We start from the raw sequence: 15,771 nt of genomic DNA, 5'->3' as shown, positions 1-15,771 counted from the left end.
ACTAATATCTCCATCCGTATATTTAAAGGTAGCAAATTGACTAATTTTAATGGCCGTAAAATTATCAATTTATCTTTTCTAAGTACATTTCACTACCATTATACTATATATTTCATTGAATTTTTTTCAAAAATCTTATTAAATAAATTATATCGTCTCTTTCAATCATAATTTTTTTTTTATTTTAATTTTAAAGTAAATAAAATGTTTCTTTATATTATTTATTTAACGCCGTTTTTTTAAATTTTCGTAGTTTAACTTATATTATATCTCCTTATATATAATAAAAGAGAATTAGGGATAAATTAAGAAATTTTAATAACGGTAAAATTACAATACTGCCCTTTTATGTTGGAAAATTATAAAAATACCATTACTCACACAATTATTATTAAAAATAGATATATTGTTGTATCTCCTAAATCCCAAATCTTCTACTCAAAATACAAGCTACATATATTCTTGAGTTTACATTAAAAAATTTATTAGATGAGCTATATCCTTTTTTTAACAAATTCTTTTTTATTACTTTAATTTTTGAGTAAATAAAATATTAGTTTATATTATTTACGTGTCTCCTTTTTATTTAATTTTTGTAGTTTTATTACAAAATTTTAAAAATATCATCACTTCATATTTTTTTCACTCACTTCATATTTAAAAATTATCTTAGTCAACCTCGATAAATTTTTATATATTTTTATATATTTTTTATTAAATAAATTTTTATAAAATTAGTATTTAAAAAATTATAATAATTTTAAAATAATCTATAATTTTATTGATCAAATTTTCTACATTATGATATAATATATATTTTTAATTAGACATTCATTTACATTAAAAATAAATTTTAATATGATTTGATATTAAAAATATGAGATATAATTAATATTTTTATATATAAGGAATTAATATACTGTTTTCTATTTAAAAAATATACTAAAAATATAAAATTGCTTTTTTAATTATTCCCCGCATCTCATGCATCCTCGCGAGAATCCTCGTCCCGGCGGGGATCAGTGATAAAAAAAATCCGTTTAGGATTAAAAAAAGGAAGTAAGACAATTTAATGAAAAGTTAAAATAATTATTTATCATATTTAAAAATTATTTTTATATAAATACAAATTTGTTTGAAATAATATTTTAATATATATAGAAGTTCGCGTCTCGCACGGCTAGTTTGATAATTAAAATTGAAACAACAGATAGGGGTGAGCAAAAAAAATCGAAAAACCGAAACTGGACCGAAAAACCGAAAAACCGAAAAACCGCACCGAAAAAAACCGAAACCGACAAAAACCGAAAAAATCGTAACCGAACCGAACCGACCGGACGGTTTGGTAACGGTTACGGTTTTAAGGATAAAACCGTAACCGAAAACCGAACCGCTAATATTATTTTAAAATATTTAATATATATTTATTTACTTATCTATTTTATACAAATATGAGTATATGATACTTGCCAAATTTATATAAGAATTTTAAAAACCTTTTTTTGTTGGGCCTGTAGATGGATTATGATAGTCATTTACTTGCACTTGGACTTGTCGATAGTCATTCATATTATAGCTCTATTAATTCATCAATACGAATCCCTCATTTAACGATGCTACTTGTTTGTTACATTATACTAAATAATTAATTTTCTTAGATTTATATTAAATAACGTCTATAAATATTCTTAGTATTATATTAAATAATTATTTTTAAAAAAAAAATAAAAACCGAAAAAAACCGAAACCGATAAACAGTTAACCGAACCGAAAATAACCGTTCCGAACGGTTCGGTTACGGTTAATAGCTAGAAACCGAACCGAACCGACATACACGATTCGGTAACGGTTTTCGGTAAAAACCGAACCGAACCGAACCGTGCACACCCCTAACAACAGATACGAATGTTGAAGGGTACAGCTCCGTTTCCATAAATACCCTTGTTGATTTCCTAATTAATTATTGTTTTTATTCGACATAAACTTTGAATGGGCTTCTTCAAAGAAACAAAAAAACTTTGAACGGGCCATTTAATTTAGATTTTACCAACAAGTCGATGAAATTTATAAATTTTAAAAAAATCGTTGTTAATTTAAATTATGGCGATATGACATAAATTTTGATGCAAGACATTTAATTTAATTTTTTAACGGTGTTTCAAAAAAAATAATGAATTGATAATAATTTATTAGTTTTAAAAAATTATTATTAATTTTAATTTTACATTATTAACAATATTTTTAATTTAACAAGTCAAGTTATCCGTGGGATTATTTGAGCTCGCCTCAGAAATCATTCAAATGATATTAAACTCCCTAAAATAAATGATCATGTTCGAATACTTTTCGAATAAATGATAAACATCCATTTTTATCACTGCACAAGATAAGGTTAGATCGCTCCCTGGGTTGGCTCAGGTTAAAGAGAGGATAACTATCCTCTTGATCATATGTTCGAATCTCACGAGACTCCTGAATCAGAATCTGTCGTTTAAATGCGATTTAGCTTGGTTCATGTGATTTGCAGGTTACCATAAAAAAAAGATAAGGTTAGATCAAAAACCATTTTTAGGGATGGTAACTAGTCGAATCAGATCAGATTTCTTAAGATCCAAATCCAATTCATTATTATGTTTCGGTTCAGATCGAATTCGGGTTTGGATATTAAAAACAAATATCAAAATCCAATTCATCGGGTTTTTTGAGGTTTCAAATTAATTTCAGGTTTAATTCTTTTTAGGGAACCCGTAGCCGCTACATTTCAAGTGCACACTGGATAAATCATGCGGCTCACGCAATAGCCCGCAAATTATATGAATCAAGATAGATAACACTCTACCTCCGGGTTTAATTCAGATACTTTAAAAGTAATTAAATAAAAATAAATAAATTTATATCATCATAGAAATATGTTAGGTAACACGTTTTTTGAATGTTAATGATATAAAAATAGTATTTTATATACGGTCAATAAAATATTGGTGCAGTGGTAGAGGTCTTATTTTTCTAAATATAGGTTAAAAGTGCGACTCATAATGCATTTGTTTAACTAAAAAAATAATACTCTACATGTTTAGATAATTCAATACTAGCGTCAAATATAATAAATTAAATTATCAATAATTATCCTACGTCCTGGTTAAATTAGATTTAAATATTTGATGTATATAAATCATGTATTATTGTTACAAAATTATATTATATAAGATAAAAATATGATATCGAATTTTTTTCGGATTTTGAGTTATGAAGTTTGGAACGAACTTCGGGTGTCGAGTCGGGTATCAATTCAGTATACCTAAGATCCAGATCCAAATCCAAAAAACCGAATTCATATAAATTCAAACAGATCAAAACGGGATAATATCCGTCAGGTCTAATAAAATTGTCATCTTGTCCATTTTTATATAGGCACCCTCCAAAGAGCAGGTCCTCTCCCAACAACTAGGGAAATCGAATAAGCAGAGGAAAATCGAATTCATGTACAATACATGGGAAGGTTATCCCAATTGAGCTCGTTGGACCAATATTTATATAGAACTTTTGTTTTTACTAGCGAGTAGCGAACATAAAAGCAAATTTTTGATAAAAAAAAATTGTAAACCCTAAACCAAAAAAACTTCGCAGAAAGTGCAACATCGCCTAATCTACTTTGGCGTCAAGCATGGTGAATTTGAGATTTAAAGTGGTGAGTTGATAGCATTCATAACTTAACCCGGTTAATACGTTTCACCGCCAGCATCAAAGTAAAGTGAGTGCTTGACAAAGCCATTGACATGTTTAAGGTCAATCTTTCATGAGGCTCAAAATTTATTGTTCATTACAATGACACAGCTAAGTGAAAAGATGCAAACCACCCAATCTTGTTCTGATCAATGATGGTATCACATATTCACAAGTGCAGCAAAGAGACAAACTCACTGCAATTTCATATACCAGTTAGAAAAAGCTTCAAATGTATTCCAACAAGTTAAGCCCGTAAAACACATCCAAGTTATGGAAATTAAAACTTTTAAGAATGTATATTGCCTTCTTACAGAGAGGTCATCGTTTATGATACAAAGACCTTGGTTAAGAAACTTATTTCAAGCCAGTCCAAAAGCCGTCAAGATCTCCACACTCTAGTACCCCTTGTTTCCACGAATTCGAGCCCTCATGTCAATCTGGAAAAAAGAAATGGAAGCAAATAGTTAGCTACTGGAACTTTACAAGATATGTAACAAAATCTGATTCACCAAGGGTGAGGTTGGTTCTTCTGTCAAGTCACAACCACCTAAAATATCCACCAATTATTGATAACTGAATCTACAGTTCAAAGATAAAAATTTAGCTTTACATCCATTTCTTGAAAGCTGCATTGCATGTGAATTGTTCAGGGTCGCTATATCTGCATGCTGTTTCCAACCAATCACATTCCAATATTGTCTAATTGGCGTTTTGGAACATAATGATCACTTACTACACATAAAAACTTGATGCTTTGCACTTTAAAAATATTATAATTTTAGTCAATTGAACGATTTAAGTCTTTATGTGAGTATTTAGCGACATCTACGCTTCAAATGGTTAAAGTTTAATGTTTGAAATACGTATATGTTGTTAAGAAATAACGTTATATATGCACGAGTATAATCATGAACAGGCCCACGGGTTCTCTGGGAATCACTGCTCCTCTGAATTTTCAGTAAGTACTAGTGTTATGAATGTAAACCAACATGGTTGTCACGTCGATGAGTCGACGCGAGTCGACGGACCTGACTAGTCGTTGACTAGTCGACAAAAAATAATATATTATTAGAAATTAAATAAACAATATATATACACACGCATATATGTATCGAGTTTTGAAGTTCCAACCCCTTCCACAACGTTTTATTTCAGATTCTAAGGAATTAAGAATCCGAATGATGAAAAAGCTAGAAGAGCTAACAAATAACAACAAAGAAAAATATTGCAATCATGTGAAATATGTACCAATTGATGATGTCATGTGGTAGTGCAGCATGCAAAAAATTTTTTTGCAGAAAAAATATATAAATTCAGCAACTCGACTAGTCAACCGATTAGTCGACCAGGAGACCGATATATCGACATTCAGCTTGTCGACGTGTTGAGTCGACAACCAATCACCGGTTAGTCGACTACTCGCCGATTAGTCGCGACTAGTTGGCCAACATGACAACCATGTAAACCAGATTTCAGGTAGTAAAGATGGTTTGGAGGAAGTTGATGAACACAACACTTGGGTTCAAATCCCTACAAACTCTTTCTTGTCCTTGCATCTTTGATGCCTAAAAAAAAATTTGTCATGTCCTAAAAATTGGTATTCACTAGCTTATATCCCGTGCGGTGCACGGATTTTCTATAATATTACATAATATTTTAATTTAATATTAGATAAAATTAAGTAGAATTGCCCATGTTATTTGGAAAAAGAAGCAAATTTGTTATTCAAAACAAAAAGGTAATGTGTTTTAGCTGAAAAGGCTAATTGGTCACTTATTAGTAATTTTTTTTTATTAGAGATAATTAAGTTAGAGTAAAAAAATGAATAATTAAGTAATTTCAGCAAGTACCGTACGACCGACCGACTATCAAAATTTTAATGTTTCGTCTATTACAATATAGTATAGATTTCTGACCATATGAGCCTCAAACTTTGACTATATTGAAAACAATTTGTCAAAAATGGAGATGAACACAATTTATCGAGAGGGGTGAGCAAAACAGAAGTGATTATACAAACTATTAAGTTCAAAATCAAGTAAGCAGGTGACTGGAATACTGTAAATTAATCACTGACAGTGACAGGCAATATTTTTTGAAAAAGTATTTTAGGAGTAACCTGAACAAGGTTAAGGGTCTAGCGAGTTCAAAATCTTATGGCAAACTCTAAACTGGAAAGTAACTAATGAAGCCTGCTTCGTCCAATAAAACATTTTCTGATAGGTACACAAGAGGTTGACGGGTGGATGATCGAAGATAGTTAAAGCTCCCTTCAAAACTTCGATAAGGGTATTGATCTTAATATCTTATAATTGAGAAACTTAGGCAGCAAATTCTACTGTGTCCACTATAGAATCTTATTGGGGGTTGTCCACAACTCCCTCTTTTGTTTCCTTTATCAGTCGAGTGCATGACTAATTATTTGCTCCTTCAGCATACACTAAGCACTTACCTTATTGCAATGCACTGCATATACAACCACAAATGAATGAAAGATGTACTTTGAAAAGAATGAAGTATTGGCATGACTTCAGTCAAGCCAGAAAATATACAACTATGTCTATATCCACTGATCCACATATGCATACTCTTTTTTAAAAGATTAAACCAGTGGAAAAGATGATTTCTGCCCAGTGCTAATAGATGGACCTAGCCAGGTAACTCGATATCTATATCTATATCTGTACATGCACATGTATAGTATATATAGAGAGTTCATAGTAAACTGCTTGCTTTAAGTTGTTTACTCTCTTAGAGAAATAAATTCAACGGATAAACTTCAGGATTCTAAATAGCATACGGGTGAAAAGACCTATGCAGCCCAAGCACGCTGAAAAATAATTACTTGTGCACGCTGAAGTTTGGAAGGACAGAATCTATTATCTGATACATTTTCCTGTGGTTATGAGTTATAGTGGGGAAGGAAACATAATTCACCACGTGCCTTTATCATAATATATCCATTGTTGACAAGTAGCCTCAAAATGTCTAACTTGCCACACAACTCTGCTCAAATAAAATTAAAGTTCTTAGTAAATTGACATGGAATAAGATGAATTTATAGTATCTTGTATATAATTATACATTTCATTTCTGCATCCATTCCATATCTATCAATTGATCCAGATGTCAAAGCACCACAAGAATGCTCTGTTCTCCTTACTACTATTGTGTTCACAAACCTCTTCACAGAAAACTTGCACTCTTTCATTTTGTTACAGTATTCCCTTTTACATTCTTCTCTCTTCTTCGATTTCATTCCACTCTTTCTAACAATCGGAGAATTAATGTCAAGTAATAAATAACTTTATCAAGGATAATACCTCAAAGACCCCATAGTATAACTCTGTATTTCAATTTTCACCGACTAAAGGGTTATTCCGCATTTACTTCAACCATATAAGATAGTCAGACTTTATATAATGCCTTGCATGAATTAAAGACGATCCTAAATGGATTCGTGTATGATATTTTTTACTCTCTTTCAATAATTTTAATTGTAAGGTACATTATGTTGTGAACATCAGTGAGGCCATGCTTAGTACATCTGAAGGTTATATGTGAGAAACACTTGGTGCTTATCACTCTTTTTGAGATGGAGGTAGTATTCTTTTGATTAGAAAGCAGAAGGGGGACAATCTAATTCATAAATGGTGTAAGCTTCCTGGTTTCAGTACTGTGCTAGTTGCTTGTTTTAAAATCCCAAATGATAGTCTTTCCTCTTTAGCTAGTATTTCCTCTCAGTCAGCATGGTCAATTGCATTAGTACTAACATATTCCATATGGCTTATTATTACTACTACCGAGGAGCTATAGTTACTGCTACAGTGTGCTATATCAATTACGCTCCCTATATAATAATATATCACAGTGAACCATCATAGTTTAAAAATCCACAATGAAAAGAAGTCAAGAGAGGGAAACTCGAGAAGGAACTAGGCTGAAGCACAAAAACATGCCAACCCTCTAATCTCTTAAACTTGCAGGGCTACACCACTGTAACACGGCTTCATAATTCATTTTTCGACAAAAACAACTGATCATGTAAAGAATTGATAAAATATGAAGTATGCCAGTTTCCATCAAACACTGTTTCTTGTAATTACATCTAGTGATCATGCACATGCTTCTGATAGGCATTTAAACAGACTATTGACATATTCCGAGCAACCAAATAATCTAAAAGTAAAATTTATTAAAACAAGGCCGTAACGTTTTTATGATATTCTGATTTTGAATTAACCTGTACATTTTACAGTAATGAAGTTTGGCAATAGGCATAATGTCAAAAACGATATCGTAATGAAAGGAGAGATGGGAGAGGGAAGCATACCTGGCCTCTCTTGCAATTGAAATAAGTTTCTCGTAAACCAACGCATTCGGAAGAAATACAAGGGCTTTGCTCCTTGGCACAATCTCTAAACGGCCGATTCTCAATCTATAAGTTTATATATAAACAATAAATAATCAATCAGAAAACAAAGGGGGGGGGGGGATTCATTTCAATTAAAATGTGAAATTAATCATCAAAAATTAAAACAGATCAGTAGAAATACATATAAAGGATGAAGAGGGAAGTAAAATACAGTAACGCAATCGGATTCGCTGAGGCACTTGACGAGTTCCGCTGCAAGTCCCTTACATGATTTCGCCATTACTTCTCCTTCTAAAAACCTCCAGACTCCTCTGTTCCAAGTTGTTTGGGTTCAACCACAAAACCTTCTTTCTTTCTTTTTTTTTTTTTTTCACTTTGAGAGTACCTTCTTCTTCTTCTTCTTTTTTAAAAGAATTAAATATTTCGATTTGGACCTCTAAACTAAAACAATATGAATCATCAATATACTTATATAAAAATAAATAAATAAAAAATATATATATCAGTATTTAGGTGGCGCATCTTATATTGTCTCATTTTATTTTTCTAATTTTCTCAATTTGTTGAATTAATAAATATCAAAAATTATAATTACCTTATATTCTCCTAAATATATTATTACCGTTCGTAATATTTTCCTAAAATTTCTGCAAAATTTTTAATTAAGATTTTTGAAACCAACTTACCATCATAATATTCTGCTGGAACTTCTACTTCCCATTTAAATCAACTTATCGCATTGATATTCTCCTAAATTTCCTTTCAATACCAATTCTCCTTTTTCTCCTTAAAACAAGTTACTATATTTTATTTTTCTATATCAAAAATTACAGTTAACTTATATTTTTCTAAATATACTATCACTGTTCGTAATATTCTTCTAAAGTTTCTACAAAAACTTTAATTAAGATTTTTGAAATCAACTTAGTATCATAATATTCTCCTAAAAAAATTTATTTTCCATTTAAATCAAATTACCATCTTGATATTCTCATTAAATTCTTTTTAAATATCGTTTCTTCTCTTTATTTTAATATCAACTTACTATATTACATTTTCCTTATATTTTTCTTTTAATTTTTAGCCTATAAAATAATACAAAGACAAGTATTTACAAATACGTTTTCTAAATATTTTTTAAAATTATTATATCATTATATTATTATTCTATGCTCATGTAAAGGAGAAAACGAGAGCGGAGAGGTGGCGGCTCTCAAAATGTTTCAATCTATTTTTTATAATTTTCTAAAAAAATTATATGATTAAATAGAAAAAATATTACATTAATTATTTACTAATACATAATATAATTTTATGATAATTTGTGAATAATGAGAGAACGACTAATTGTAATAAAACGTTTAATAAGAAAATAGTTTTTCAAACTTTTTAATTTATTGTATTTATTTGTTATTCATAATTTTCAAATGATCAAGACTAGACAAGAAAACAAATAAAAGACGAAAAATTATTTTAGAAGGTCACTGCGAAACGCGGCTCAGTAAACTAGTTTTGTTAAAGAAAATACTGCAAGCGTAACATTTTGATTTGGACTTCTAAATTAGACACACCCAAGTTTACGGGTCTAGGATCGGACCTTATCGAATATAAGTATATAACTCATTCGGTTCCCGAGAAAAATCTGAAAAAATACGCTTCAGAATGTGTTGTGCAAGACATGCCTGTACAATAACAAAACGAAGTCAAATTGACAACCCTAAGTAAGTTGTATTGTAATCTAAGTTTGCATTTTGTATTGTATCATTTAAGTCTGTAAAAATGTTCGAGGGCAGACTGGAGTCTTTTTCTGTAAACAGTGTCAAGCCTAAGAATTCTATCTGGAAGAAGATCAAGAAGATCATGCCTCAGAAGAATTATAAAGAAACTTGGAGTTGAATAAATCTGTTTTGAGAAAAATATTATAAGTCAAGATCTTTACAAGTCACGGATTAAGTGGTATAGAGAAGTCATTCGAGAACTCCAAAATTACTTATCGACAAGTCAGGAAAAGCTACTAGAGAACTCAGAGATATCGACAAGCCAATTTGAAGATATGAAGAATAGAGATATCGACAAGTCATTTCTTCACTAGAGAACTCTGAGTTATCGACAAGCCAATTTGTCACTAGAGAACTCAGAGTTATCGACAAGCCAATTTGTCACTAGAGAACTCAGAGTTATCGATAAGCCAAATTGTCACTAGAGAACTCTGAGTTATCGATAAGCAAAAGTGAAGACATGAAGATGAGAGATCTCGACAAGCAAAATTCTCTTATAGAGAACTCAGAGACTTCGATAAGTCAAAACAACTATAGAGTGATTAGAGATCTCGATAAGCCAATATACTAATCGAGATGTCAAGTTCTCTATATACCAAACTAGAGATCTCGAGGTAAAATTCAAAGTACAAAGTGTAGACCAGTTGTTAGGAATATGTGTATTAGTTTGATGATAAGTTAAGCAAAACACTTAAGTAGAAATCTAGTGTTTGTAGCCTCAACGGATAAGACCATCTTGGCTATCCGTTGAAGGAGTAGCCTTACTTAGCAGTAAGTTTGGTATTGTAGCACATTTCACTCTCTGGTTTCAAGCTGTAATTCTTAGATGTTGTTAGGAAATAATCAGTCATGTTGACTACTAATGGATGTACAAATAGGAGGGCTAATTGTAAATATTTCATGCCTTGTAATTCTTTATAAGTGAAGAAGTGTAAACGGATATTGAAGACCTTCAACGGATAAGAAACAAAGCTTTAACGGATAATATCCATCAACGGATAAGTGCTTCAACGGATAAAGCTTCAACTGCTAGAGCATCAACGGATAAAGCCATCAATGGATGAAAGCTTCAACGGATGCTCAGTCTCATAGCAGTTGATAGTGACAGTTAACAAAGCTGACAGAGGCACATGGATTGACAGAGATAACTGGAATGTGGTAGCCTATTTCAGGAACAGCAGAAAAAGCAGCCGTTTTTTAGTCTGGTTCAAAATGGAAAGTCAACAGATAATTCCATATTACACTGGATAAAAATGGAATAGAAACAAGTGGAGAACTATTTTCTTATTATACTTTATCTTTGTCTTCACTTGTAAACTTGGTGATATATAAACCAAGTAGTAGCTAGTAATTAGATGTGAATTTTCCCTGAGCTGTTTAGAAATATCAAGAGAGAAAATCATCTAGTTTGTACTAGGAAGCAGCTGTGATTTAATTTTGAATCACAGATTTTCTGAAATAACACATCTCTGGTGGAACAACAAATCCACCAGAAAAGTTTTTAAGTTCTTTGTGTTCATTACATTTGTGTTTGAATATATATCTGTCTGCATCAGCTCCAAGCAATTCACACACATTTGATCACTCAAACACTTAGCCTTACAAACTGCTCAAAACTTGAAAAAGTTTTGAGATTTACATTCAACCCCCCTTCTGTAAATCTCATTGTTAGTCCACTGAGAATAACAATTGGTATCAGAGCAAGCTCTTAACATATAAAGAGTTTAAAGATCTATTCTGCTAACATCATGAGTGCACAGAAGAACTCTCCTGTTACCATCATGAATAGGAAGGATATTAGTGTAAAGATTCCAGTCCTGGAAAAGGATAATTATCATCACTGGAAAGTGAAGATGCATTTACATCTTCTTTCTCAAGATGAAAGCTACATCAACTGTATTGAAAATGGTCCTCACATCCCTCACAAGGTAGCCACAGCTGCTACTGTAACAGTTGCTGTTGGACACTCTATTCCCAAGCCAAGAGCAGAATGGACTATTGAAGACATGGAAGAAATCCGCAAGGATAAGAGAGCCATGAACATTTTGTTTAATGGCTTAGATCAAGATATGTTTGACAATGTCATCAATTGCCAAACTGCAAAGGAAGTTTGGGACACTATACAAATCATCTGTGAAGGTACTGAGCAGGTCAGAGAGAACAAAATGCAGCTTCTTATTCAACAGTATGAATATTTTCACTTTGAAGAAGGTGAATCATTAAATGATACCTTCAACAGGTTTCAGAAACTGTTGAATGTATTGAAGCTGTATGGTAGAGTGTACCAAGTCAAGGATTCCAACTTAAAATTTCTTAGGTCTCTGCCAAAGGAATGGAAGCCCGTGACTGTCTCTTTGAGAAACTCTCAAGATTATAAGAACTTCACACTTGAAAGATTATATGGAATTTTGAAGACTTATGAACTTGAAATGGAGCAGGATGAGCTGTTGGAAAAGGGAAAGAGAAAAGGAGGAACAATTGCTCTTGTAGCTGACTGTGAGAAGATGGAAGCCAGGAATGAGGAGAAGACAATGCCAAGTCTCAAAGTTGGCACAAGCAAATTAGAATCAAGCAAGGGTAAAGAGCAAGTTGCTGAGGATGAAGACAATTCTAGTCAGGATGAATCTGATGATATTGAAGAACATTTGGCCTTTCTGTCCAGGAGGTTTGCAAAGATGAAGTTCATGAAAAACACAAAGTTCACTAAGCCAAACAAAAACATGGTGGACAAATCAAAGTTCAAATGTTACAACTGTGGCATTAGTGGACACTTTGCAAGTGAGTGTAGGAAGCCAAATTCTGAGAAAAAGAAATTTGAGCAAGTTGATTACAAAAAGAATTATTTTGATTTGCTCAAACAAAAGGAAAGAGCATTTCTCACTCAAGATGATTGGGCAGCAGATGGGGCAAACGAAGATGATGATGTGGAATATGTCAACCTAGCCCTGATGGCTAATTCTTATGAAAATGAAACTAGTTCATCAAGCAACCAGGTAATTACTACTGATCTCTCTCAGCTCTCTAAACATGAATGTAATGAAGCCATAAATGATATGACCAATGAATTATATCATTTGCGTGTTTCCCTTAAATCTCTAGCAAAAGAAAACACTAGGATCAATGAGAATAATGTGTTTTTAAGTGATAGGAATGTTGTGTTAGAGGATCAGGTAATTGAGCTTGAAAAGATAAAACTTAAATGCCTGACTGTTGAGAGTGAACTAGCAGAAGCTGTTAAGAAAGTGGAAATTCTTTCTAAACAGTTAGAAAGTGAGCAAGAGGTAATCAAGGCCTGGAAAATATCTAGGGATGTCAGTGCTCAGATTGCAAAGGTCCAGGGAATTGAATCATTCTGTGAGGATGCCTGGAAGAAAAACAAAAAGAAGTTAGAATTAATTGATGGATTGTCAACGGATGTGGAATCAACGGATGATGAAAGTTATCCGTTGAAGGAAGAAAAGGAGCATCCGTTGAAGGCTCATCAATTAAAATAGGCAAGTTCTTTTAAAAATAAAAATCTAAATAAGAAGAATGATTCAACTCTCAAGAACTTTGTCAAAGAAGGAGCTAGCACATCCAGAGATGTTAGTAAGGTGAATATAGGACATATGACTTTAGATCAGCTAAAAGATCGACTTAAGTTGGTTGAGGATAAGAAGGAAACTAAAAGAAAATCTAAAAGAAATGAGAAGGTAGGGATTAATAAACACAACAATTACACACCTGATAGGTATGCTCCTAGAAAAAGCTGTGTGCATTGTAAAAGTGTTAATCACCTATCTGATAATTGCAAATCTGTTAAAAATGCTCCCATGCCTTCAAATCCCTCCATACCTAACATGTCTATGTCATCTCTGCATGCTATGCCTGTTATGTCTCACCAGAATCCCCATGCACATTTTGTAAACATGCCATACATTAACAATCCTTATTTTACTGCATTTAGTATGCCTCAAATGCCATACAGTATGCCTATGTGGAATAACATGCTTGAACAACATATGCCCTATCAAATTCAATCAAATGTGTTAAATGATTCTGTGACTAACCCTACACTTCAACCAACCACATCTGAGACCAAGGTTGACCCAAAGTTACCTAAGTCAAAAGATGCAGGAGGAATGAAGTCTAGGAAAAAGACTAACAAGGGTGGACCCAAGGAAACTTGGGTACCAAAATCAACTTGATTGATTTTGTTGTGTGCAGGGACAAAGAAGGAATCTATGGTACTTGGACAGTGGTTGTTCAAGACACATGACAGGAGATTTCACCCTGCTCACAGAGTTTAAGGAGAGAGCTGGCCCTAGCATAATCTTTGGAGATGACAGCAAAGGACTCACTATGGGATATGGCTTGATTTCAAGAGAAAATGTCATCATTGATGAAGTTGCATTGGTTGATGGTCTCAAACATAATTTATTGAGCATCAGTCAACTATGTGACAGAGGGAATACTGTTTCCTTCAATTCTGAAGCCTGTATTGTCACAAGTAAAAAGGACAATAAAGTGGTTCTAACTAGAGTTAGAAAAGGGAATGTGTACTTAGCTGATTTCAACTCTACAGATGCAGAATCCATTACTTGTCTTCTCAGCAAAGCAAGCCCAGTTGAAAGTTGGCTATGACACAAGAAGCTGTCCCATTTGAATTTCAAGACAATAAATGATCTAGTAAAAAAGGACTTAGTTAGAGGAATGCCTCTAGTGGAATTCACAAGGGATGGACTGTGTGATGCTTGTCAGAAAGGAAAGCAAAAGAAAGTATCATTCAGTAAGAAGCTTGAATTTGCAATTGATGAACCTCTACAACTTCTACACATGGATCTTTTTGGACCAGTCAATGTATTGTCAATTTCAAGGAAAAGATACTGCCTAGTGATTGTAGATGATTTCTCAAAGTTTTCATGGGTTTATTTTCTTAGATCAAAGGATGAAGCTAATGAAATCATCATCAATCATATTAAGCAAGTCAACAATCATCCTGATTTCAAAGTAAGGAATATTAAGAGTGACAATGGAACTGAGTTCAAGAATTCAACCATGAAGTTGTTCTGTGAAGAAAATGGGATCATGCATGAGTTCTCAGCTCCAAGAACTCCACAACAAAATGGTGTGGTGGAAAGGAAGAACAGATCACTAATTGAAGCTGCAAGGACAATGCTTGAGGAGTCAAAACTCCCAACTTATTTTTGGGCTGAGGCTGTTAACTGTGCATGTTACACTCAGAATATTTCTCTAATCAATCAGGCAAAATGCATGACTCCCTATCAATTATTCAAGAGAAGAAAACCAACTTTAAACTTTCTACATGTCTTTGGTTGCAAATGCTACATCTTAAGGAATCAATCTGATCACAAAGGAAAGTTTGATGCAAAGGCTGATGAAGGAATATTTGTTGGTTATTCTGCTGGAAAATCATATAGGGTCTACAATCTAAGAACCAACATTGTCATGGAATCTGTACATGTTGTGTTTGATGATAAAAAGATTGATGGACTAACAGATGAGGGACATCATGAAGGACTCAAATTTGACAATATTGAGATATATTGTGATGATAGTGAAGATGAGAATGATGAAGAAGGCATCTCAAGAAGAAACCAGAGTCTGCCTTTGGATAATGCACAGAATGCTGCATCCATTGAAAGTCATAATTCAGCTTCTGTTGAAAGAAGCAATGCAGCATCCGTTGAAAGACAAAGTGCATCATCCGTTGAAGTTCATAACGAAGCATCCGTTGATCACAATCTGTCAACGGATAATCAATTCACCTCATCAGTTGATAGAACTCCCAATTCCTTTCAAAGGATCAGCAACTCAGGGGGAGTTTCAACAAATCAACATTCTATCTCACATCATAACAATACTGAGGCAACCTCATCAAGGGCTAATCTA

General features: G+C 32.7%; 1 protein-coding gene across 1 annotated transcript; it reads right to left on the bottom strand.

Annotated features, from left to right (window-relative positions):
* Positions 1 to 3,845: 3,845 nt before the first annotated feature.
* On the bottom strand, positions 3,846 to 8,498 carry LOC141682575 (uncharacterized). Its single transcript, XM_074487267.1, has 3 exons — positions 8,313 to 8,498; positions 8,060 to 8,164; positions 3,846 to 4,163 (listed from the first exon to the last, which is right to left on the bottom strand). Exons 1-3 carry the CDS (start codon positions 8,379 to 8,381, stop codon positions 4,122 to 4,124), a joined length of 216 nt encoding a protein of 71 aa, XP_074343368.1. The 5' UTR covers positions 8,382 to 8,498; the 3' UTR covers positions 3,846 to 4,121.
* Positions 8,499 to 15,771: the final 7,273 nt, after the last annotated feature.

Source organism: Apium graveolens, chromosome 9 (assembly GCF_009905375.1).
Source record: "Apium graveolens cultivar Ventura chromosome 9, ASM990537v1, whole genome shotgun sequence".
In the NCBI taxonomy this organism is placed as follows: domain Eukaryota; kingdom Viridiplantae; phylum Streptophyta; class Magnoliopsida; order Apiales; family Apiaceae; genus Apium; species Apium graveolens.
Note: the sequence above shows the minus strand (reverse complement) of the source record. Positions and strands in the feature narration are given on the sequence as shown.